The sequence below is a fragment of the Capricornis sumatraensis genome, chromosome 4 (assembly GCF_032405125.1).
Source record: "Capricornis sumatraensis isolate serow.1 chromosome 4, serow.2, whole genome shotgun sequence".
Lineage (NCBI taxonomy): Eukaryota > Metazoa > Chordata > Mammalia > Artiodactyla > Bovidae > Capricornis > Capricornis sumatraensis.
Window position 1 is genome coordinate 114,703,212 of NC_091072.1, and position 27,125 is coordinate 114,730,336.

Genomic DNA, 27,125 nt, shown 5'->3' on the forward strand with positions numbered 1-27,125 from the left:
CCTGGCTGTAAATGCAGACAATACAGAAACTCAGACATAGATGTGTGTGCATGAGTGTGTGTGCTTTCCCGACTCCCAGTCCTGTTGTCTAGGTGTCATGGACACCATTTTCAAATCCCCATTGCCCACCAGGTGAGTGTAGCCTGTCATGTGTCCAGGCTTCAGAGATTTCCACCCTTCCAAGATCTGATTGGAAGTCTGCAAAGAAGGGGAGGGTTTGCAGAAAACAGCATAGCCCACTGAAGGCTCATAAATGCCCCACCACCCAGGGACCTGCAGGGCCCTGATGGAAGTCAGCAAGCATTTACTGAAAGCTTGCCACAAAGTGAGCACCGTCATAACTTCTTTCCACAGACTAATTAATAATGAATGAAGTGGGTATTATTATTGTGCCCACTTTACAGACAAGGAGACTGAGGCACAGATAGGTTAAGTAACATGCCTAAGGTTACAAGATTTGTAAGTGGTGGAGCCAGAATGTGAATTCAGGCAGCCCATACCCCTAGACCCCATAGATCTAACCCCTGATTTGTGCTCTCCTCAGGAGGTTTCTGTCTAGAGAGAATCTATTGGTGCCACCATCCCTTACATTTTGTCACCTAGGATAACCACAGGTCTCAGGGAGAGAGACACAGGAGCAGCCATTTACTGAGCATCTGCTGTGTGGTGGATATTAATTGCAACAGGAGATTTGCATTCATTACTCTGATCCCTGAAGCAGCCTCCTGAGGGTAGTGTAAACTTCCCATTTTACAGACTGGGGAGTTGTTGTTGGGACAGCTTATAGTGTAGATGTCAAGGAGGCGATCCTTGTGACTCTTGCTCCGAAGTCCATCCTGTGCCCACGAGACTCTCTTGCCTTCTGTTTCGTGGGTGTGGCACCCCCCCTACCTGCAGGCTCACTCCTGCTGCCGCTGCTCACAGTCCCCAGCTCTGGGCAGGGATGACCTTGAGATTCCAGCTCTCCTCCTTGAAGCAAACCTGAGGCCGCTGGTTGGCAGGGAAAGTAGGATACTTCCTTAACTTTGCTGATAAAGTACTTCTTGTTTGTCATGCTCTCAGGAAACCTCACAGCCTAAAGGGTAGACACCTGGGCTCCTGTGTCTGGTTGCCTGAGTCCACATTCCACCAACGTGACTAATTAGCTGTGCAACCTTGGGCAAGCTTGTTAACCTCTCTGGACCTTCATTTCCCCACCTGTAACATGGACATAATAATAGCAGCCCCTTCAGATATTGGTGCAAGCACAAAGCAGGATCACAAACATAAAGGACCACACTGACAGTAAGGAAGTAAGTACTCATGACATGGTCGTTTTTAGTGAGCATTATAAGTCTCTCGGAGAAGGCAATGGCACCCCACTGTAGTACTCTTGCCTGGAAAATCCCATGGACAGAGGAGCCTGGTGGGCTGCAGTCCATGGGGTCGCGAAGAGTCGGACATGACTGAGCGACTTCCCTTTCACTTTTCACTTTTCACTTTCATGCATTGGAGAAGGAAATGGCAACCCACTCCAGTGTTCTTGCCTGGTGGGCTGCCGTCTATGGGGTCGCACAGAGTCGGAGCAGCAGCAGCAGCAAAAGTCTCTACTATTGCTGTAGTAATAATGGAGGTTCATATCTAAGTATTGCTTTATCTTAAGACTTTCTCATGTGAACCTCAAAACAAACACTCTTGTTAACTGGGAAAATAGTGCTTCCCTGTTTTACAGAGAAAGATATCAAGGCCCAGAAAGATTAGGTAACTCATCTAACATCACACAGATGTTAAGTGACAGAGTTAGAAGTCGAACATCAAACCCAGACGCCCAGAGATATAACCCAACTTTTCTGGCCCCTGCCCTGGATCTGGAGTCAGCCTGCTTGGAGGATGCTGATCACCTTCCAGATGCTTCTTTTCCTTTCCTAAATCCATAGACTGAACATGAACTCAGAGGACCACTGTCATCTGTAGGCCCCTCCCCCAGCACAGAGCTTTCACTGCACGGTCTAGTGACCAGGTGTGTGCTGTTCTGACAGTTGCACCAAGGATTTCAATTTCAGGGTTTGTCCAGTCTGACGCATCAGCCCTGCCATTCAGAACATGAGTGTGATCACCTGCCAGGCCATGATGCACACAGTGAGCAGGGAAACAAAGGAAGCCAGTTCACCTGCATCTCTAAGCTATTTTTAGGCATTTACCTCTCAGTTCTTGACTCATTTGTACACAGGATGATGATTTCTGTCTAGGAAATATGCTAATTGGTTGTTCCAGCTAAATTTTCCTCACATTTGGAAATCATTTTCAAAAAGAAAACTAAAATATAGTATTTAGTTTAAATTTTTTCTAAATAATAAATGTAAGATAAGTAGGGATAATAAATGTAGGCTAAATGATATGATCAGCCAGTTGTTTTTGTTTTTGTTTTTTGAGTATCTATTTTTCAGTCTGGGCAATATATAGATACATCTATACATATATTTTCCAATCACATTTAGTGTGATGTGAAGTAGGAATTATTGTCTCCAGTTTTCAAGAGATTGGGTCAAAGAAGTTTTGTTCATTTAGAGAGCCAACGATAGGTACTGGACACCTGCCTTGCACTGTCTTCACAGTGTGTCATCCCAAACAAATTCCACAAGGCAGACTTTATTGTCCCATTTTACAGATAGGAACACTGAGGCTAGTTGCAGTCATGGGACTTGTCCTAAATCACACAGCTACTGTAAGGCAGATGAGGTGTAAGATGAAGGACTTTGCAAGTTGATTTGTCTCTCTGCTGTCCCAGACATCCATCTTCGAAGCTGCTAGGCAGGCTCCTAGTTCTGAATCATTTGGAGCTTAACATACTGCTATAAGTAATCAGTCTTAGAAACAGTGTGGGTAGTTTGGTATTTTAACCCACGCGGGAACTTAGGACATGGTGTTGGCAGCTAGAGTGTCAGTGACTATTAGAACATATAATTACCTACCAGCCGACCAATGTTTCCTGGTGGGAGGCAGCCTGGACATCAGCCGGGACAGAGCAAGTGGAGTCAAGGATTCCCAGGTCTGACGCTAGTGCTGCATTGATTTTCACAGTGACCTTGGTCAGTCCTATGGGAGCTCTCCTTTTGTCTTTATTCTGCTACAGTAAAGCCTCACCATGGCAATCGAGTTTATACCAGAGGAACACCATTTAATGCGGCTGCAGGTTGTAAACCAACAAGGGTGACCCATTTATTCTTCCTTAATTAAACTATCAGATCATCTTTCTTTCCTTTTTCCTGTCCTTTGGGAAATGGGAGGGAAGTAAGAATAAAGGAAAGAACAAATAAATAACACCTCCCGGCAGCATTTTATTAGGCTTTGTACATTTTCCTATTAATAATTGGTCTTGAAACATTTCAGAAACACGAACAGTAAATGCTGCTGTTTTCCTCACATTTGTAAGAGGCAGTTCTGCTCTAGAGTGAGGCTGTGTTAAAATAATGGTGGGAAAGGGTGTTCTCAAATCCTTTCTTAGCTGATAAATGACACTGACCAACAGCAGTTGGAGGTTGTTGGAACCATGAGCTCCCTCCAGGAAATGGCTCATTTTTTTTTGCGAGTGTTTCTTAAATCCAAACCAGACTTTGAGCTGTCCAGAAGGGGTGAGTTTGGGGATGGTAAGATGCTAAGAGTACCAGACTAGGACATTACAAAATAGGGACGGTGAGGCTAGTTGTGGTTACAGAGCTTGTCTAAGGTCACACATTGTGTTCTTCCCTTTGCTTTTCTGTTACATTTTTCGAGCTCCTAAGGCCCAGCCCCACACTAGATGCTCTCATCTGGATCTGCTGCTTTCTAACAGGTCGCCTTGGGCAGGTCACTCTGCCCATCTCACAGGACCAGGTCCATCCACTATAAAGATGAGGGTGACGACTGCTTCGTGGGATGGGGAACTTCACTAAGAGGTCACATGTGAATTTAACAAATTGTGCCACTGCTTGGTCCGCCCCTCCTAGCACTTCCTAGGTCTCTTGGGCACATTTTGAGGTTAATTTGTTGTTCATTGTTCGGTCACCAAGCCGTGGCTGACTCTCTGCTACCCCATGAACTGCAGCACACCAGGCCTCCCTGTTCCTCAGCATCTCTTGAAGTTTGCCCACGGTTAGTAGGTTTTGTTTTTGTCTAGTTTAGGTCAAACTAGGTTCTAGGACAAAGACTGTGCCCTGAGGCACCTGAACTGAAATTCTGTTGCCTCTTACACAGCCGGAAGTTCGGTTTCGTTTACCAAACACGTATGGGATGCTGATGGCCCACCAGAACCTGGGTGGGATCCAGGGACATCAAGTCAGGGAAAACCCAGCTGCTGCCCATCACATAGGAAGCAGGCCTGGTGCTGCTGGAGCTGCTGGTCCTTGTTCCCACAGCTTCTGTGGCCCTTTAAGAAAAGGATCACCCGGTTGAGGGGAATTCTGGCCCTTAGTGTCAGAAGGAAAGATGCTCTCCACCCACTCCTTCCCCAATCTATGGAGCCACGTCTTTTCTGGGCTCAGAGGAGACTTAAGTGTTGCTGGGGAGATGCCTACAATAAGCAATGGCAAACAGATCAGCAAGATAATCTCACAGAGTCTCAATACAAAGAAAGTGAAGTAGAGTGTGGGGGAGAGAGGCACTGAGGAGAGAGGGATGGAGCACCTCGGGACCTGAGAGGATGGGACAGCCTCAGGCTCCTGCTGTCAAGGAATACTTGGTATCCTGGCCAGAGACTTCTGGAGAGAACTTTGGGGGTGGGACATCTAGAGCCACATCTGTGCCAGCCATTTCCCTCGGTCAAGTCCGCGTGAGCCCCTGAATTCAGACCTGGGTCTCCCTGTTCTCTCCATCAGGTCACCTGCAGAGGCCGAGCACTTGGGCCCTGCATGTGCCTCTGTGGGGCCCTGGAAGGCTCCCCAGCCTCCAGAGTGGGAACTGCTCTCTCCTCCCTTATCCCCTTGAGTGCCCTTGTCCTTGCCACTCCTCGGCCTCTTCAGCTGGGCTGAGTGCAGGCACGGGATGCCAGCTCCTTCACCTCCAGCGGACATGAAACTGCCCCCTGGGCCCAGAGATGACCCTGTGGGAGCTGCTGCCACTCCCACCTGACGTCAGTGCATCAGTGCCTCCTGCCAGATGGGAAGCCGCCCTCTGCCTGCTCCCGGGAGGGGCGCTTTGGGGCTCGACTGTCCTCCCCTTTCGGTGTCAGGGAGGAGCCACAGAGCAGGTCCGGGAGCAGAGCTGGTGAGGCGCCCTGCACTCGGCAGGCCCAAACCAGCCCCCACTGTGTGCCTGGCTTACTGTGAGTTAGACTGGAAGTGGGTGGGCAACGAGGTCAAGGACTTATGGAAAAATCTGGCAAATGCTCTACTATAAGACAGTAAAGATCTAGGTCTGAGAGCTTGAAATGCAAGAGGTACCATTTGATGTGAATCCTGAGAATAAACAGATTTGCTAGGTAGAGAAGGTGAAGCTACGAGAGGAAGGGAGAGGGCAGTAGAAAAAATAAGTCCACACAGAGGGAACCACATATACAAAGGCCAAGGCGGGAATGTGTGTTGGAGGAAACATAAGGAATTGAAACTAAGAACACAGGTTCAACCAGCAGTGCTCTGAGCACCTCCTGTAGGTCAGACCCTGGACCAGACGTTGGATACTACAGCGAAATCTTGGCTAAACTCAGCCCAGGGAGGGTCTTTTATGCCACACCAAAGAATTTTGACACTATTTTATGGGAGGCAGGAGCCATCCCAGATGGTTAGGGACAAGAGTGACAGCAGAGTTGTGTTTTAGAGAGAGGGGCTGGTGGCAGGAGAGAGGGGCTGAGGCAGCAAGGGCCTGGAGTGAAGGCACTCTTACAGGGATCCAGGCCAGAGATGCTGACAGCTGGGCTGATGCAGAAGCAGCCAGTGTGGAGAGATGGGGAAAGATGCTAGAGAAGATGAAACCTGGGGACACATGTAGGGGGTGAGGGACTGAGCACTGTTAGAAATGGCCCTGGTGTGCTGTGGAGAGAGGGGCCTGGGGTTAGTGTGGGTACCAAGTTCCAGTTTAGAAGATGAAAGAGTTCTGAAGGTGGCTGGTAGTGGTGGTTGCATGACGATGTGAATTACTTAATGCCACAGAACTGTACACTTAAAAGGTTAAAAATAGGGACTTCCGTGACAGTCTAGTGGTTAAGACTCTGTGTTTCTGGTGCAAGGGGTACAGGTTCGATCACTGGTTGGGAAACTAAGATCCCACACACTGTGTGGCATGAAAAAAACTTTTTGTTTAATATTAGAATTGTCAGTTTTTCTGTTACATATACTTATTACAATTTTTTAAGTTAGTCCTGATGGGTTATCAAGTGAAAAAGACCATAGAGAATAGTGTATGAGGTGTCGCCCTTGTGTGAAATACATAACTGAGCATTTTATATATCCATGTTTAGATTGTCTCTGGAAGAGTATGTATGAAACCGGTAATCAGCCAAGGAGGGGAATTAGAAAACTGGGTATATTCATTTTCTTGGAGAAGGCAATGGCACCCCACTCCAGTACTCTTGCCTGGAAAATCCCATGGACGGAGGAGCCTGGTAGGCTGCAGTCCCTGAAGTCGCAGAGTCGGACACGACTGAGCGACTTCCCTTTCACTTTTCCCTTTCATGCATTGGAGAAGGAAACAGCAACCCACTCCAGAGTTCTTGCCTGGAGAATCCCAGGGACGGGGGAGCCTGGTGGGCTGCCATCTATGGGGTCGCACAGAGTCAGACATGACTGAAGCGACTTAGCAGCAGCAGCAGCATATCCATTTTCTATGGCTGCTGAAACAAAGCACCACAGACTTGGTGACTTAAAACAACAGACATTTACTGTCTCACAGTTCTGAAGGCTAGAGTCCAAAATCAAGGTGTCAGCAGGCCCATGCTCCCTCTGAAGTACCTGGAGGGGGATCCCTTCTGTTCCCTTCCAGCTTCTGGTAGCCCCGTGTTCCCTGGCTTTTGCCAGCATCACTCCAGTCTTGCCCTCCTTCCTCACATGGCTGTCTTCTCTCTGTTTCTGTCTAAACCTCCACCTTCCTATCAAGGACACCAGTCAAACTGGATTAGGGCCCACCCCCAGTGACTTCATGTGGGGCTTTGCCAGTGGCTCAGCGGTACAGAATCCGCCTGTGATGCAAGAGACGAGGGTTTGCTCCTGGGTCGGGAAGATCCCCTGGAGAAGGAAATAGCAACCCACTCCAGTGTTCTTGCCTGGAGAATCCCGTGGACAGAGGAGCCTGGTGGGCTATCGTCCATGGGGTCACAAGGACATGACTTACTGACTAAGCAACAACAATGACCTCATCTAACTTGACTGTATCTGCAAAGACTCTATTTCTAAATAAAGTTACCTTCACTTCATAGTTGTGGGTTAGAGTGCTTAGGACTTCAGCATATCTCTTGGGGGTGGGGGGAGATCTAATTCAGCCCATCATATGGGGGAGCCAGAAATAGGAGGGAAATTTACTCCACTGTTGTATGTGGTAGCATGTGCATGTGATAACTCTTTCCCCTCCAAAAACTTTTACATTAGAGTTTGACTCAGGTTTCTGGGGCGTGTGTAGAGAAGGATGCTATTAACAAATACAGGACACAGACAATGTCAGAGAAGTAACAGTGGGTTCAACTTCAAAAATGTGGAGTGCCAGATGCTGCCCACTTGGTTGTCCATGGAAATGAGAGAGTCTGTGTCAGGCTCCTCCATCAGAGGAAGCTTGCCAGAGAATTAAGTGCTCATGTTGTCATCTAATTAGAGAAGGAGCCAAGCAGAGTGGCTAGGAGTGCAGGCCTGTAGCCGGACTGCCTGGATTCAAATCCTGACTTGACTACTTACTCTCTGTGTGCCCTTAGGCAAGTCATGCACTTCTCTGGGCTTCAATTTCTGTATCTATAAATTAGGAACCATAATATTCCCACTCTTTATCAGAAGAATTAAGTAAAATGATATAATCAAACCATTTAACACCACGTAGGAAGTAAATTGGGCTTCCCTGGTGGCTCAGCAGTAAAGAATCTGCCTGCAATGCAGGAGACTTGAGAGACATGGTTCAATTCCTGGATCTGGAAGAGTCCTTGGAGAAGGAAATGGCAACCCACTCCAGTATTCTTGCTGGGAAAATCCCACGGACAGAGGAGCCCGGTGGGTTACAGTCCATAGAGTTGCAATGAGTCAGACATGGCTGAGCGACTGAACACACACACAGCAGGTAAATCATGTGGCACACTCGTGTCACAGAAGATGCACATTAAAGATTAGTGAACATCCTTGCTCCCCCACTGGGGACCAAGGAGGTCAGCTTCTCCCGATTACCGAAAGCAATAGCCTCAACTTCCTCTAAGAGAGACGAGGAATAAATATCTTGAAGCGATGTGCTAGTGTGCCAACAAGGGATGTGGTGTGTAGCCCAGGCTGAAGGCAGGTGTGTCTTGACCCTTCTTCTCTGGTGGCTCAGTACCCCCCTCCAGGTGCAGGAAGAAAATTGATTGGAGCTGACTCTCCTGGGGGCCACTGTTCCCACCTCAGTGATTTCCGAGTTCCTCGGGATACTCAGGTTTTATAGTTTCTCTGAAGTGTGGGATTTTTGAAGACCATCATTGGATGGTATCCTGGAACTCTGACCAAAGTGGTTGATTGCCCATTACCAGCTGTATTTGCAACCTTAGATGAAATCACTAGCAGGAAACGACAACAGAAAGGAAGACATATAGACAACAGATATGGCCCTTCATTGATGGGGTCTTGTCCCAAGTGGGCAGAGGTTAGGGAAGAGGGGGATAGAATACTCCAGAAGAAAGAGTCATAGCTCAGCATTTATCTCAAAGAGTAGCTTCTTTCTCTCTTTAGGGCTGGGCCAGAAATCTGTTTCCTTGATTGAGGGGCCTGCCACAGAACATGGCACGTAATTCAGTTCAGTTCAGTCGCTCAGTCGTGTCCGACTTTTTGCGACCCCATGAGTTGCAGCATGCCATTGGAGCCCAGTAAATACTTGTTGAATGAATGAATGATACAAAAGGCTGTTACCAAGTGTGTTGCTGATACTAGGTGTGACAGACAAGACTTTTCCTATCTAATTCAGACGCAAAATGGCTTCACCATGGAGACAGTGGTAGGCAGGTGAGGTTCAGGCAGGGAACTCAGAAGAAAGGTCTGAGCTGAGATGCTTTTGGGAGGCACACTGGCAGGCTGGTGGCCACTGAAGTCCTGGGTGGGCCTGAAGCCCAGGAAAAGGACCAATGAGGAGGCGTCATCCCGAGACAGAAGGCGAGGGCTCCCAGGTCTGAGAAAAGCCTGAAGAAAGTGAGGTAGCAAATGTAGGAAACTGAGATGGGGAGGGGTTGCCAGCATCCGAGGCTATCCGCAGGCAGAGAAGATGCAGGGCGAAAGGAGGCGCCTTGGCTTGGCAGTGCGGGAGACACCAGTGCCCGTAGCAGCAGTCTCAACAGCCCAGCGTGGGCAGAAACCAGATTGCACCAGCAGACAGTTTGCCAACACTTGGAATTTGTTCTGAGCTTCCAAAGTGTTGAAAGTAAAACAAACACATTTGGTGCTTACAAGAAGGCAGAAAACTAAATCTTAAATGGTATTTGGGGCTCACTTCCAACTGGGGCTTCAAATTCAGTCCGGAAGTTTGAGAGTATGTAGTTTGCCACATGGGATTTGACTTCCTGGGAACAGGGGGGTTTTTTGGGGGGAGGGGGGGTCCCCTCTTGAGTCTGTTAAATTTCTGTCCAAGATATTTCTTTTCTCATCTGCAAGCAAACCTCCCAAACTCTAGGTGAAAATGTTAGTTACACAGAAGTGTTAGCTTCCCTCAGCAATGAGCCAGCCAACCAGTACTTACCATACAGCCATATCCTTATACAAAGTCCTTCATATGAGGTCATGACAATGGTGCTCTGGGTAACGATGAAGGAGCAGGTCCCATCCTTCAGAAAGTTTGTAGTCAACCCAGTGATTAGAGCATATGTGCCGTTTTTTCCAAAGTGACCTTGTCTCTTACAAGCTCATGAAATCACCCTATGACAGATGAGGAACCACAAGACTGGGTGATCTCCACAGCCTTTTCTAGCTCTGTGGGTTATTCAGTTTTGTGGTCTGATGTTGTGTGTGTAAATGGTGTGACACTTTTCCCTGTGTGGGAAACTGAGGTGTTCAGAGGGTAAAAGAATGAGCGGAGCTTCAGCTCACATCTCCTGTATTGCACAGGATAACAGAAGGAACGATCATGAGTTGTAGGCCGGACACTGTCCTGGGTGCTTCTCACATTGGTCAGTCTCCCCTGTCTGCATGCAAGACTTTATTTTCCTCTTCACACCTGAGGAAACTGGGGCTCCAGGAGGCTGGGAACTCTGGCTACCGTCACATGTAGAAAGAGCCTCATCTTGGATTAGAACCAGGCCTGTCTGACTCTAAAGCCCAAGTTCTCTCCACTAAAATAGCAATTTCAAAAACAAATATCATATATTAATGCATGTATGTGGAATCTAAAAAAATGGTATAGATGATCTTATTTGCAAAACAGAAATAGAGACACGGACATAGAGAACAAATGTATGGACACCAAGGGAGGAAGGGAGGGTGGGATGAATTGGGAGATTGAGGTTGACATATATACACTATTAATATTAGTTATAAAATAGATAACAAATAAGAACCCACTGTATAGCTCAGGGAACTCTATTCAGTGCTCTGTGGTGACCTAAATGGGAAGGAAATCCAAAAAAGAGGAGATACATGTATACGTTTAGCTGATTCACTTTGCTATACAACAGAAACTAATACAACATTGTAAGGCAACTATATTCCCATAAAAATTAATCTGTAAGGTAACTTCAATCAAAGAATCAGCATTGGGAAATGGGAAACAAACTTTTGAGTGAGGCACACTGGTTCATCTTGGAAGGTTCAGCCTCCAGCCTTAGTTCTCTTTAGAAATTTTTATGCCTGTCAGTCTCTTGTGTCAATCTACACTGTCAGCATCATCCAAGGCCAAAGATCCCTGTGAAGAATTAGCATAAAAATAGTCCGAGAAATGTATGAAAAGAGGCTCAACCTTACTAGTAACCCTGGAAATGCAATCTGAAACCACACCCTACTATGTCTTTCATTCCCTTTAGACTGGCAGATTTGAGAAAAGCTATAGCAGAACATGGACCCTTAAACAGCACCAGAGGGGACTCTGAATCCACTTTCAAGTCAACTTGAAAGCACGTAATGCTACTCCTAGGTCTCTACCCTGGAGAAACTCTCCCCTGTGTACAAAGATGCTCATAGATGCAGTGTTTGTAATAACAAGATACAGAAAAGAGAAAGGAACAAGCTTCCTACTGGAGAACAGATGAATAAATGCTGCTATGTTCATTCACAGGAATGCCAACTAGCAAAGAAAATAAATAAGCTAGAGCTACATGTTATTATGGAAATCTCAGAGACAATATTGTGCAAAAAAAGCAAGTTGAGGCAGGATTTGGGTTTAATGCTAACATTTACATAGAGCCTACCAACATGCAAAATAGTCTACATATTAGTAGGAATTCATAAAACAGTGAAAGCATATATATATAAAGCAAGATAGCTATAATAAATGTCAAATTCAGGGGAGGTGGTAATCTCAGGAGGGTAGAAGAGATGATGGAATCAAGATAGGTGTACAGAGGTCTTTGTATTTACAATGCTCTATTTTTTCATTTGGGTCGGGTGCTGGACATGTCGAGGTCGATGTACTACTATATATTTTATGTTTGCTTAAAATAACCCACTAACAGTAAAAATTACTTAGCCAGTGTTTGCAACAGCACCCTCGAAGGCTGGTCCTGGGATACTAATAAGTATTATTTTAAAATTTGAAGTGGTTCAATAAATTTGGAAGACACTGGATTAAATAAAATTTAACATTTTTTTTTAAATTCTCTCTTTAACATCCCATGTTTCTTGTCAATCCCCAAAAGAAGGTCATCCTATTAAATTATTTTACCATAGATCAGGACTCAGCAAGCTAGAGCTGCCTGCCACCTATTTTTGTATAAGAAGTTGTATTGGGAAATAGGCATGCCCATTTGTTTAGCGTTGTTTATGACTGCTCTCACTACCAAGGCAGAGCTGAGTATTTGTGGCAGAGACCAAATGGCCGATGAAGCCTAAAATATTTACTCTTTGGCCCTTTACAGGAAAAAGTGTGCAGATCTGGAGACTTACTTCCCTGGCAGTCTAGTGCTTTAAGACTCCATGCTCCCACTGCAGAGGGTGCAATTTTGATCCCTGGTCAGGGAACTAAGATCCTATATGCCACATGGAGTGGTCAAAAAATAGAGGAAAAAAAAAATGTTTTCAGTGTGCAGATCTGTTTATGGGATTGGTGTTACTAGGAATTAATTTGGGGATTGTAACAATATAACTTTGCCCTTTACATCTCAGAAATTGGTTAATTTATTTGTGAAATTTTTTATAAAGACTATCCATTCTTTCCAGAATTCCTTAGAAGGTGGTGTTCCATCTTTGATCTTCAGCACCCAGTGCTGCCAGCCACTATATATTAGTGGCACCCAGTGCTGCCAGCACCCAGCCACTATATATTAGTGCTTCATTGAATTGACTTAAATTAAAGGTCCATTTGTGGAATGGATTAATTAGGATATAGATTCATTAGCTGTAACATACATAGGAAATGCTTGTGGCTTGGATAAGATAGGAGCCTAACATTTTCCTCATCTAACAATCAAGGCTTGGGCAGTCGGGGATGTTATGGCAGCTCCAGGTCAGAGACCCAGGCACTCTCCCTCTTGTTGCTCTGTGATCCCTTAGGTGATACCTTTCTCTGCATAGCCCAACATGGCTGACCCCACCCACCAGGGCTATGGCTGTCGGGTGGGAAGAGGGAATGTAGGATAGGGCCTGCTTCAGAGAGTGCACACATCACTTCCTCTCACTCCCTATTGGTCAGCACTTAGCTGCAAGGGAACCTGGGAAATGTAGTCTTTATCTGGGCAGCCATGTACCCAGCTAAAAATTCAGGTTCTACAATTCATAAACAAGGTAAAGGATTCTGGAGGACAGCAATGAATCTCTGCCCCCCCCAAAAAGATACAATTAAAGGCTTGCCAAAATCAAGAGTGACTCCTTTCTGTAAGGAAAGGCCTTATTTTCAACTCTTAAGCCATGAGTGGGAGGAAGGCTCAAGAGGGAGTGGGTATATAAAGAATCTGCTTGCAATGCAGGAAACCTGGGTCTGATCCCTGGGTTGAGAAGATCCCCTGGAGAAGGGAATGGCAACCTGCTCCAGTATTCTTACCTGGAGAATTCCATGGACAGAGGAGCCTGGCGGACTACAGTCCATAGGGTAGCAAAGTGTCAGGATATGACTGAGCGGCTGACACTTTCACTTTTTTTTTCATGGCTGATTCACAATTGTACAGCAGAAGCCAACACAGTATTGTAAAGCAATTACCCTCCAAATAATAGAATAAAGTAAGCCATGATGCCGGAGCAAGAGACATGTAACTATGGTTCATTATTTTCTACTCCAAGTAACATGACAACATGTTCAGATATGAACACACCAGTTTGGTTTACCTACACCTGGTGTTTGAGATGTCTTTTTTCACATATTTGAACAGACCTAGAATTTCTATTTTGGCAAAGTGGGTTTTGCCACTAACTGAGCATTTACTTCTAAGGAGGAGAAAGTTTTCAGGCCCCTTGCTATATCTCACAAGGCAGAAAAGATTGGCTGGGAGGAGGACATGGAATCACACTTTTGTTACATTATCCACGACAGGTTTCATGAGCTGGCTCTTTAAAGTACAGAGTACTTCAGTAGCAGTATTAAACAGCAAGTGGGCACAACTTTTGGAAAAGATTTCTCTGAACTTTGCAAGCATTATATGTTCCATTTGCTGCAATCATATAATTTTTTTCTCAGAAAGGTGCACAGAGATCTCAGTGTGACTTACTTCAGCACAAAACAGTCTCAATTTGTTCATCTTTTTGCTACCCAAAAGAAAAGGAAAAACTTCTCATTGAGGGGACTTGAAGGCTCTGAAAAAGAATTTGGCTTTCTTGGAAAAATGTGTTGAGGAGGGGGCCTGGGGGCCTCTATCCAAGTGAGGCCTACAGTTCTCTGATTTGCCATTTCACGATTCATTTCTGAAGGCACCATTTTGTTGTCACGCTTAAAGAATCCTGTAATGAGAACTGCCTGATACATGAGATGATGCAAAAAAAATTGTATTTCCCTCCACTAGGGTTTCTCCGCCTCAGCACTGTTAACATCTTGGGCTGAATCACTGTTGCGGCATCATCCTGTGTATTGTAGGATGTTCAGTGGCATCTTTTGCTTCTACTTGCTAGATGCCAGTAGCACTTTCCTAGTGACAGCCAAAAATGTCTCCAGACATTGCCAGGTGTCCCCTGGGAGACAAAATCACTCTTTGTTTGCGATACCTGCAATACCTAAAGGTATCCATAGGAAGACTTGCTAAATGACCTTAGAAGACATGAATTCTGCTCCTAAATACATCTAGTGTGAAAGTGAAAGCGTTAGTCATGTAGTCGTGTCTGACTCTGCAACCCCGTGGACCCCGCCAAGCTCCTCTGTCCATGGCATTTCCCAGGCAAGAATACTGGAGTGGGTTGCCATTCCCTTCTCCAAGCAATCTCCCTATGGCCCCTAGAAATTAGTGAAATCTCCTCAGGCTTCCAGTTTCCTTAGGAAGATAAGGTATTGAGCTGAATGCTGTCCTTTAGCACTGACCTCCTGGGATTCTGCAAGTCAAAAGCTGTAACCTTGGCTCTAGAATTTGACTTGAAGAAAAGAACAATTTGGGGGGGGGGGGTTTCAGTGAGGGACACAGCATGCATACAGGCAAGAAAGAGGTAGGGAAATGTGTGTATGGAGTGGGAACCAGGCCTTGTGGCTGGAACAGTGAGAAGGAAGAAATGATTGGGAGGTGGGGAACTTTCCAGAGGGGCAGCCGCAAGACAACCTTGAATTTGAAGCCAGTGATTAGGAATTTAGATTTCTTTGGTACCCAACCCAGGACTTGGCATCTAGTAGATGCCCAGGCAGCATTTGAATAGAATCAAAAGAACATGGAAGGCCTTTGGTACCACAGACAAGGGAGTATGGTGGTAAGAGCAGGGCTCCAGCAACAGCCTGCCTGGTTCATATCTTAGTTCTGCTTACTACTTTCAGGCTCTGTGACCTGGGGCAATTTTCTTAGCCTCTCTGTGCTGCAGTTTCTTCTTCTAAGCAACAAAGATAAATTTTCTAGGGTTAAAGTAAGGATTAGATAAGTTCATATGTGTGAATGAGTATATTTGTGGATGTGTGCGTGCACATATATATGTGTGTATATGTATATAATGGGGTTTCCCTGGTGGCTAAATGGTAAAGAATCTGCCTGCAATGCAGGAGACTTGGGTTCGATCCCTGGGTCAGGAAGATTCCCTGGAAGAGGAAAGGGCAACCTGCTCCAGTATTCTTGCCTGAAAAATCCCATGGATCCCGGTGGGATGCCATCCATGGGATCACAAAGAGTCAGACATGACTGAGCACATACACACATATGCATGTAACAAAATATGTTTATTGAAAGCATATATATATAATAAAATATATATATTAAAATTAGAATAATTCCTTGTACACAATAAGTACTATATGAGTTTGTTATTATTATTATATCACTATTATTATTTGAAAACCAATAAAATATTTTTAGTATGCCTGGCATACTGCTTGAAATATAATAGGTGATCAGAATGAATTAACCAAGATTTTGTAAAATATTGGCTTCTTCATACCCATCTATGATACTAGAATTTAGTCCATACCAACCTTCCCTAGTCCATAGTCCAAACTCAGACATCCCAGAACCAGGCAAGGAACACCAATAAGTGGACCCGACAGGAAGTGAGACAAGAACAAGGCATGTATATGCCCCACATCAAAGTTTTCCAGCTGTTTTCAAACCTTGTGCTGGTCAGCAACATGGGCGTTAAGAATACACTGACCTATAGTTTGCCCCCAACTCTCCCTCCTTCCTAAAATTCCCTTCCAGGCAGAGACGAAGGGTGACTTTCCTTGTGGCTCTTTGAGAACCACTGGGCTGTTTTTGAATAAAAGTGTAAACTGGCAAATTCTTGGACTTGTTTCCTCCCAGGTTGGCCTCATCCAGCGCCCAGTAAGCTGGGAAACTAGAAGCATTTCTCTCCCAGGAGACCCTCTTGGCTGCAGTAATAAGTATTTGCATGAAATAAAAGCAAAAACTGAGAATTAAAATGTCAGGATGGAGTCAGGGAGAAAAGCTGTTGCCCAGTAAGTAGTGGTATATGAGCACCAGAAAACACGTCAAAAACTCAAAGAATGTCCATGTTTGGAGGCACGCAAAAGCTTGACAAACTCAACACCCCCATTTTATACATAAGGAAACTGAAGCTGTCAGTGGGGGCAAGGAAAGACCTGCCTTGGGACTGGAGGATTGTTCAGTTGGAGGATGGGGAAGGGGAACTGGGATTCCAGATGGCCTGATTAAATCCCTAGAAAGAGGACCTGCAATTATAACATAATAGTGTCGTATTAAGTATGCATCCCATGTATTGGGCAATTACGGTTGCACACTGTGCTGAGCGGTTCAAAAGTATCATCTCCTTTAATCCTCCTGGAAGATAGAGACAGTGAGTACTGTTGCTGTCACGCCTGCTTTGCAGACAATGTAACAGAGGCTGAGGGAGGTTAAGCTCTCCACCCCCTGGTAGCAAGGAAGAAGCCAGACAGGGATGTGGAGTCTGGTGCTGGGTCCTGGGCTCCGCCTCCTGCGTTGTTGCAGAGGTTTGGTGTCAGATGCTCAGACTTGGGCCTCAGTTTCTTTGCCCGTATTACAGGAATAATAATAGCCACAGTTCCTTCAAGGAGAGAATCCTTTGAAGTGGTGGGTGCTGTACTTCTCACAGCACCTGGTAGATAATGAGCATGCAGGAAGGGTAGCTTCTTTTTAATTATCACTGATGAGGAGGCCATGGTTGTGAGAACTGTGTAGGCCTTTGGGGGTACAGGTCCCAGGGTTATGGGGAGTCCCTTTGGAAACCCAGTGGTTGCCAGCTCATCACTAAGAACTGGGCAGTGTAAGGACCAACTCTGGATCCAGACTGCTTGAGTTCAAACCCTGACTCCTCCTTGTTAGCTGTGTGACAGTGAACAAGTTAACTAACCACTCTGTGCCTCATTTTCCTCATCTGTAAGACAGGTTCATGATAACAATAATGCCTTTCTCATAGGGTTTATCGAGGCTTCCCAGGTGGCTCAGACGGTCAAGAGTCTGCCTGCAATGCAGAAGACCCGGGTTCGATCCCTGGGTTGGGAAGATCCCCTGGAGAAAGAAATTGCAAGCCACTCCAGTATTCTTGCCTGGAAAATCCCATAGACGGAAGAACCTGGCAGTCCATGGGGTCACAAAGAGTCGGACATGACTAAGCAACTTCAATCATAGGGTTATCATGAGAGTTAAACAAGTGAATATTTGTAAAAAAAAAAAAAAAAATTTATGATATGCCTGGCCCATGGTCGTTGCTTTCTAAGTCTTTGTTAGATGAGTAAAGCATGTAATGTTAGTGTCCCTATTTTACTCAGAAGAAACACAAAGGAGATTAAGTCACTTGTGCAGCATTACCAGTGAGTGAGGGCAGAGCCAAGTGGTAAACCCAGGCAGTCTGGCTTCTGAGCCCACAGCCTAGGGAATTTAGCAGCTTTCCACAGGAGCTCAGGGAACCTGGAAGCTGCCGGTTACCTTCTAGCACCTGCGGGGTCCGGATTGGTCCTAGGGATGGAGGAGGTGAAGGGGTCTGGGAGCTTGGCTGGGTGGGCCCACCGCATCCTGAGAGGCTCTGCCTTTTCTTGCTATTGAACTGTTCCAGAAATTCTGCTTTTATCAAATGTGACTCCCATCCCTCCTCCCTCCCCAGCCGCTGTCATCACTTCCAGTTTGCTTGCAGAAGCACACAGGACAGGAATGGCAGCCCTTCTTGGGGCAGGTTTCCCCACTAGGAAAAGGGCTGCCTTTATTCTGGTAGAGTTTGTTAGATACAGTGTCTAATGTGAGGCCTTAAGAAGTGCCATTCCTAAAATGTTCTTTAGTCTCCATGTCTGTGAATCTGCTTCTTTGAAATATAGTGTGTTTTCTATAGTCTGCACCTCGCTTTGTGATTTGTGATAATGATTATGAGATCTCTCACATTTAATGAGTGCTGTGTGCTAAGCTCTGTTCTCTTCCACTCACTGTACATGGATTATCTCATTTAATCCCCACCCCAAGTCCTACATGGAATGTATTATTACTAAAAGCTCATTTTACAGATGAGAAAACTGAACAACACAGAGGTTAAATAACTTGCCCCATGATCAAGTAGCTGCTAAATAGTAGAGCTGGGAAAAACCAGAGGTCATGCTCGGAACCTCTATGCTAGCGTTAAAACTAGTAAACGAATAAAATGTGTTTGAGGCTTCACCAGCTTGAATCTGTTAATTGGAGTGCATCAAGGGGAAAAAAAAAAAAGATATCAGCAGAATGTATCAGCTCTCGCCTCAATACCGCCTCCTTCCCAGAGGAGAAAAGGCAGTGCAATTAACTGCAGTCCTTAGGCCTACAAGCCTCCTGGAAAACATCTTTCTGAAGTCATGTTCCTGAAGTGGTGGGAAATACTGACCCAGACTCTTGGGGCCAGGGCCCTTGAGAAATCAGAGAAATTGACCACCTTGGTAGCTGACCTCTTACTTAAACTGATCAGATTTGTATGGCATCACTGAAAGTCACTCAAAGGGAAAACCACAGGGTTGATTACCTTCTGGTAAAGCCCCAGGCGATTGGCTTAGTAGACTTCTACATAAATAAATCCTGCACGTGGGCAGGCATGCACATTTACCCAGGTCACAGGGGGACCTGCTGGTCCTTCCAATCCCTCAGAGACTTTACAGAAAGAGTAAATGGAGCTCTGAGTCGTGTGTACAGGAATGCTGCAGGAATTAAGATTTTGCAGAGTTAAATTTTCTAACAAACCCAGTTGAACAGAGTCATGTTTTCATAGACCTTTATGGCAATTGTTTCTTGCCTGCTTCAGTTTGCCTGCCTGCATGGGCTAGCAGAATTCAGTAACCAAAACAATTACTTATTTTGCATGACCAAGGGATTCTTGATGAACAGGTGGTTCCTGGGGTCTGTTCTCAAGAACAAACTGTGGTTCATGTGTGGATCACCCATCAGTTAGTGCCATGAGGCTTCAGGCACTGTTGGGGATACAACAGATAACAGGATAGACGTGGTCCTGCCCTCAGGAAGCTGACCTGCTCATGGGGGCGGGGGGGTGGATAGTTAGGGAGTTTGTGATGGACAGGTACACACTGCTGTATTTAAAATGGATAACCAACAAGGACCTACTGTAGAGTACAGGGAACTCTGCTCAATGTTATGTGGCAGCCCAGATGAGAGGGGAATCTGAGGGAGAATGGTGGTAGTGGTGGCGATTTAGTCTCTAAGTTGTGTCCAACTCTGAGACCCCATGGACTGTAGCTCACCAGGCTCCTCTGTCCATGAGATTTTCCAGGCAAGAATACTGGAGTGGGCTGCCATTTCCTTCTTCAGGGGATCTTCCCCAGCCTGAGTCTCCTGCATTGCAGGAGGATCCTTTACCAACTGAAGCACCAGGGAAGCCGTTGAGAAAGAACGGATATGTGTATATGTATGACTGGGTCCCTCTGCTGTCCACCTGAAACTATCACAACTTTATTAATCAGCTACTGTTGCTGTTGTTTAGTCACTGAATCATGTTCAACTCTTTTGCAACCCCATGAACTGTCACCCACCAGGCTCCTTTGTCCATGGAATTTCCCAGCAAGAATACTGGAGTGGGTTGCCATTTCCTTCTCCAGGGCGTCTTCCTGAGCCAAGGATGGAACCTGTGTCTCCTGCCCTGGCAGGTGGGTTTTCTTAGCCCTAAGCCACCAGGAAAGTCCATAGCATCTATTCTCCATTATAAAATAAAAAGTTTTTTTTTTAAGTGTGCCAGGGACTCTTCTGGTGGTCCAGTGGTTAAGACTCCACCTTCTAATGCAGGGGGCATGGGTTTGATCCCTGGTCAGAAGATCCCACATGCCGCACGGGGTGGCCAAAAAAATTAATTTAAAAAGTGTGCCCCCCCAAAAAAAAAGCTTATTAAAAAGTGAAAAAATAAATCAATAAAATAGTCAGAGGCTGTGAAAGGTGCTAACAAGGAGACAGATGAAACTGGCCTGGAGCTGAGGTGTGTAGCGATAGGAGAGAAATTTACCTGCCTTTAGATGGTCAGTGAAGACGTCCTTTGGACGGGACATCCAAGCTCACACTTGAGGAGCAAGAAGGATCCAGGCCTACAAAGAGCCAGGGGAAGGGCATTCTAGCAAGAGGGAACTACGCAAGTAATGTCCTCGAGCTGGGAAGGACCTTGGCCAGTTGAAGGGACAGAAGAGAGAGACAAGTTGCTAGTGAGAGTGAAGGCAGAAAGGGAATGTTGGAGAGCAGGTCAGGTCCAGTACCCCACAGCCTGGAAGGCTGTGCATGGGGAGCTGGAGCCTATTCTCAGTACATGGGAAGGCACTGAAAGATGTTAAGCGGAGGCAGAACATGGTCCTTTCAACATTTTTAAATTAATTTTTTGGCCTCACCCTGCAGCTTGTGGGATCTTAGTTCCCTAACCAGGGATTGAACTCATGCCCTTGGCAATGAAAGTGCCAGAATACTAACCACTGGCCCTCCAAGGAAATTGCCCCATAGATGTTTTAAGCTCACTCTCAACTTGTGTGAGAGACTGGTTCAGATAAAGAGAAGAATGAAAGTGCTTTTGTGTGTGTGTGACAAATTAAATCACATGGACAACTTTTACTGAGATATTTCAAAAGACAACTTTCCAATACATAAAAACCTAAATAACTGTCCCTTTCCTGTCCTGCCATGCTGATGACCGAAGCCAAAACTCTGTCATATTCTGAGCCTGAAAGATAAATTCTTATGTCTATGCTTGTGCTCAACAGTCCTTGTTTGTCAGCAACTGTCTAGAATATCACAGACCTGAGGTTTAAAAATATGCCCAGACCTGAAAAGACTCTGTCTTACAAGCACTTTCATAGAACTGAAGTTACGACCTCTAAGCAAGAGATGCTGGTGTTTAGAACCCGGGTATGAGAGGTGGAGGTGGAGGGAAATGAGCGGATTTGGGGTCTGAGATTTGAGTGGCAGCATTAACAGCTGATGGAATGGATATGGGAATGAGAGGAGGTTCTAGCCAGAGCGCCGGGGCAGGCAATGGTGCCTTTTATGGAGGTGGGATGACAGGAGGACGAGGATGGAGAGTGGGTGTGGACAGATGTTCATACAGAGTTCCATTTGGGACATGCTCAGTTTGAGGGTCTGAAAGCCACTGAAGCTATTTGGTCTAGTAGGCAGTTGTATGTGTGAGCGTGCCAGCATGACAGAGAAGTGCCAGCGTCGGGCTGAGGGCTCAGATCAGCCTGGTCAACTCCCGACTTGTCACTTACCAGCTCTATGACTTGGGCGATTTCCCCATCTCTGGAACAGGGCCCCCAGAAGCACCTACATTGTCGTGCTGGTTGTGTGAGTTAATACATGGAAAGAGCTTAGATTTCAATAGTAAGTATTCGGTAAATGTTGGCTCCTTGTAATAACAATTATCATCATCATCTTAGCGACAGTAATTTTCTTGCCATTTCTCTCTTTCTAATTAAAATCAAGGACCTCTGTAGCTGGTAAGCACTTCTAATGTTCCTGGAATGATTACTTTACCAGTCTGGGAGCTCCATGAACATGGGGTGGTGTCTGTGTCTTTCCATAAGCTCCCCTCCTGGTGCCCACTCACAGGACGCACCTCAGTAACCTTCATCCAGTCATGTGGAATTTAGCTTGATTCAAAAAAAAAAAAAAGATGCTTATTTAAGAGAGGCAATCAGGCACTGAGGAGAGCAGAAGGGCCTCAGATACAGACAGGAGAGAAAATTGCAAATTCAGTGATGGTGACAATTCACAGCATCTTTGCTCTCCAAGATTTCAAAAAGCAGCCTCTTCCGGAGTTAGACAGCGGTCTGTTACAAGAAAGGTTTTCCTTACCGTTAGTCAGATCAGATACCCTCTCCCTGAGATATGCACACACATCCCCCTCGGGGCTCCAGACACCTCAGTATAGCACCTGCAGGCCCCACCTCTCCCTTTCTGGAAGCTTCTGTGATGTGTGCCCCAGGATCTAACCCTCTTCTCTCTGTCCTGTTCATTTTGCCCAAAGTGTCTGCCTTAACCAATGTGTGGGGAACATGTGCCCCTTAGATAAAGCCCACTGCCACACCAAGCATCACCCCTCCCTCTGTCTACACTTTGGTGGGGTCCATGATCTCATTTCCTGTTCTTTTCAAGTCACGGCACGTGGCTCTACCCTTGCCCAGATTTCATTTCAAAGTTCAATTTGCTCAGTATTTGCAAGAGTATTTTTATTTGCTGAATCTGGCCACGTTAGCTGTAAGAATCCCAGGTCCAAATTCCCATGAACTGGACTAAGACACCCTAGCACACAGCCCCATTCTGTGCCCTAGAATTTCTCATCATGGGTGCTGATGCCATCGCCTAAAGCCAGACTTGGCATCTTCAGCCCTCCCCCACCCACACCTGGGGAGCTCTCGGGCTTCCCTGGAAAGTCTTCCAACCGGGGTGGTCTTGGCTCCCCCACCTGCCGTGAAAAAGTCTTAATCTTGGAGTCCAGAGTCTGGGTCCAAGTCCAATACCTTTCTTAGTTCTTCCCAGGGCTCTCGTACAAATAGGCCCTTGGAGGCCTGGCATGACGCCCAGTCCCTGAGGCCTGTGTGCAGACTAGACCCCAGGTCAATACCTAGCTTCCTTTCTCTGGACTCCATCTTCACTTCATCAGCTCCCTCTGGTGGCCAGAAGCAAACTCCTAGTGTCCTCTAAGAGCCCTACCATCACCTATACTGGGTTCCTATTTCAGGAGAGCCTTCCTCCAAGGTTCCTTTGCCAGCTGAAATGAGGGATAGATCAGGAACCCGGTGAACGGCCAAGGGCACACCCATCTCGCTCGATTCCTAGGACTCCCTCTGGAGTCCTCTTCATGCCCCAGGTTCTTTCCCCCAGGTCCTAGCCCTACTGAGAGGAGCCTTAGTGCCACAAACTCTCAGAACAATACTTCCTCTCATTTCCCCCAAGAATAAAAACGAAAGTTCCCTGGCAAACTTAACCATTCCTCTTGCGACAAAGTGGGTTAGTTAGAGGCAGGACTAGAACCAGGAATTCTGAACCCCTGGCTCCTTTCCTGAGTATCTGCCCCCAGAATATGAAGAGGTCCGTGCCAGTGCTGACTCCCGCTGATGCAGGGCATAGAATTCACCAGCCTCGGGACAAGGGCCATCATTTGAGAAATGGGTGCCTGCTCATACAGAAGACAAAATCCTCGTCCTCTGCTCCTCCCAGCCTGCACTCAGCCTCTGTCACTTCCTGCTTGAGCAGTGACTTCTTTCCATCCAGCTGGTTCTTTTAGCTCTAACACATCTCTCCACCTCCAGGGCCAGCTCCCCTCAAATTCATCCTCAACTCTCTCCCAGAGTTGGCCTTCCAACCACATCACTCCCGTGCCTGCTTAGAAACCTTCAGTGGCTCTTAAGGATAGTCTTAGGATTAAGTAAAGTGCCCCTCCCTCAACTCCTGGCCCTCTGCCTGAAAGTTTATGCCTCAAAAACACTAAAACCTCCAGTTAGCTCCTGTAGCCCACCACATCTCATGTCCACACCTTTACTCAGACAAGCCCTGCTCCAGGTTCTCCTACACTCTGTCCTTCTCTCTCCTTATTTAAGACACATCTCAGGGTGCTCCCCCCCCAAGGAGGCCTTGCTGGATCCCCTCGGTTCTGTTTGGTGCACATCTCTGATCACCTGTCACTGCAGTTGCCACGAGGCACCCCCGTGACCAGGGCCTGTGCCTTCTGTCCTTCCGGGCCTTGTGCACCTCTTGCAAACAGGCACTCAGTAAATGCTTGGTCATTTGATTTGAAAATTCACCATGAGAAAAAGGTGACATCCTTTACAAGTAGAATTTGTACCCCTTTCTTCAATCCCTGATTCTCCTCCCGACACTTCCCTAAGCTGGCTCCCTGGGCCTCACTGGCTCGATAACTTGCTGGTGCATATTGCCACTAGGACTCTTATTTCATCCGGCCATATCTCTGCCATGCTTCCACTTTGGAAGTAGAGACTCCAGGCCTTCTGTGTCCATTCAGCTAACATTTTTAACACCTCCACATACTGCGTGCTGTCTGGACTGGATGCAGAGACTTGTTAGACAGGGTCTCTGCCCTCAAAAGTCCCCAGCCTGGAGGAGAATTTAGACAAGGAAAGAGGCAAATAGTATGAGCTGTGGTGAGGGGACAGGGTGACACAGTAGGTGCCCAGGCCAGCTCTCCACAGACTGCCCTGGGCTCGCATCCCAGTTCCGCTGCTTGTTGGCTGTGTAGCCTTGGATGAGTCCCGTATCTGTGTCTGTTTCCCATGGTTAAAGGCGCAGGTGATGATAGTGCTTACCTAAGGCTGAGTGCAGGAGTAAACGAATTAACTCCTGTAAAGACTATACCAGAGAGCCTAGCCCAGAGTATACAATCAGTAAATATTAGCCATGATTATTCGTAGCTCAGTATGCTGTGGGAACGGAGGAGAGACAAGGCTAAGCATCAGTTACAAAGGAGGAAGGATCAAGAGATATCCGTATTCTAACTGGAGCCTGTGTGTGTGTGTGCTAAGTCGCTTCAGTTGTGTCTGACTCTTTGCGACCCATGCACTGTAGCCCACCAGGCTCTTCTGTCCATGAGTTTCTCCAAGCAAGAATACAGGAGTGAGTTGCCATGCCCTTATCCAGGAACTGGAGCCTAGAAACGAGCAAGTGACATGAACAGCAGATGGAAAGTCTCCTTGGTGCTTCCTAAGTCTGTGCTCTCCAAGGACCAGCCCCCGGTGAAGCCACTGCACCCACCTGACCGTCTCTTCCTTCCTTAGGGCCGACGACTGCTTTTGCGCTTCTCGGAAGCTGGATGCAGTGGCCATCGAAGCCAAGTTTAAGCAGGACCTGGGTTTCCGGATGCTGAACTGTGGGCGGACGGACCTGGTAAAGCAGGCAGTGTCTCTCCTGGGGCCCGATGGGATCAACACCATGAGCGAACAGGTATGGGCCCTCCCAATGTCTGAATAGCCACCCCACCTCCACCATATGCCCCGCCCTAGGGCAAGAGGGAAACAGCAGGCACTGAATAGAGGCTCCCTCTACTGGTGATGAAGGGTGATTTTTTTTGTTGTAGTTATTGGGTTTTTTCCCTTAGTTTTTATTTTTTAAGTTTTTAAAATATCTTATAAAAGTATCCTTGTTCATCTTTATAGAAGTTTCACGTGATCATTGCAGCTGAAATGGAAAATAGAGAAAAATAGACTTATTCCAGAGAGGAAATAATGCCATCATCCAAATAACTATCATTTATATTTAGCATGTGTCCTTCAAGTCCTTTTTCCGGCATGGTTAAAATTAGTTCTCTGCCGGCCTCTTAGTGCATCATGGAACTAATCCAAGCAGATTTTCACCAAACTTTCAGGATATGTTTAAGATACACAGAAGTCATTCTGAAGGACCCTAGGAGACGCCTCAGAATTAGTCAGCCATCTCCCAAACCCCTAAAAGTGAGGTCCAGAGACCTTGTATGTCTATTGGGGAGATGTCCCCATGTGGGTGAAGATGTCATGTGTGGAGGAAACAAACAGCAGCTTTCAATGTTTGCCCCAGATGGGAAATCACAAGACAGATGGAGCTGTCTCTCACGTGAGCGGCTCATGCAGCAAACTCCAGAGAAGCGGTATGAGCTAGCAGTTTCCTGAGCAGCACCAGCGGAGCCCTAATACACACACACACATTATAAAAAAAAAAAACAAAAACAGGGATTTATTATATTTGTTCTTTTTTCAGTATTTTATATTAAAGATACTTTGTAATATCATTACATGTTCTCTTTAAAATCACTTCAAATGGATACATTGGCTCAGATGGTAAAGAATCTGCCTGCAATGTGGGCCAACTGGGTTCGATCCCTGGGTCGGGAAGCTCCTCTGGAGAAGAAAACGCCAGTGCACTCCAGTATTCTTGCCCGGAGAACTCCATGGACAGAGAAGCCTGGGGGGCTACAGTCCGTGGGGTCTCAAAGAGTCAGACATGAATGAGCAGCTAACAAAGTGGTCATATTATTTGTTCAGTTAAACATGGTTCAGTTGTTGGATTGTTTCTAATGACTTAGAAATCAACAGTACTGAGAGAGATATACTCACTACTCAAGTCTTTGCTCAAATCTGATTATTTCATTAGAGAAATGTTTCAAAGTGGAAATAGTTGCTCAAATGCATCAATTTATCTTAAGGTCTTCAATCTCAAATTACTTCCTCAGAGGCTGTTTCCTTGTACACACTCTCCAACTATTTATGTGTACCCTGTTAATCTTTTACTTTCTTTTGCTTGTTTTTCATTAGAGCTTAATTGATTTTCTTCTTTATTTCAAAGCCCTCTTTACATATTAGGCATAGAACCCTTTGTGATAATGTGACACAAATGTCTCAATTTATTGTTTACCTCTTAATTTTGTTTATGTTTTCAATCTTACATCCTCAATGCTGTCAATACTTTCTTTTGTGATTTCTTCCATTACTTTCATACCTTTCAGAAACAGATTCAGTTAGATGTCTTTTCTGGTTTTTATTTTTTTCTCTACATCTCTAATCAAACTGTAAATGATTTGGTATGCGATAAGGCTCTAACTTGAACATTTTCCCACATAGCTTTCTTCACAGCACTGTTTGTTGAAAAATCCACCCCTTACTTCCTGTTGGTTATGGTACTTTGTAATAAGCAGAAATCATGGGCAGATATGGAATTCCTGAAAACCATTCCTCATTCGCTTGCCTTTTACTTGTAAATGATAACGTCATTTACAGATAGAGTGCTGGGGTCATATTCAGAGGCACCAATTTCATTTGACACTGCCAGCAGGCTGTATAGAGCAAAGACG

The 27,125-nt window shown here is 45.9% G+C and overlaps 1 protein-coding gene across 3 annotated transcripts in view; it reads left to right on the forward strand.

Annotated features, from left to right (window-relative positions):
• The window catches only part of ABTB3 (ankyrin repeat and BTB domain containing 3), a 320,838-nt gene that overhangs the window by 246,096 nt on the left and 47,617 nt on the right, over window positions 1–27,125 (forward strand). For all 3 annotated transcript variants that reach the window (XM_068970684.1, XM_068970685.1, XM_068970687.1), the window contains one exon: window positions 25,081–25,246. In XM_068970684.1, coding sequence (XP_068826785.1) covers window positions 25,081–25,246 — 166 coding nt within the window. The remainder of the gene's footprint in view (window positions 1–25,080; window positions 25,247–27,125) is intronic.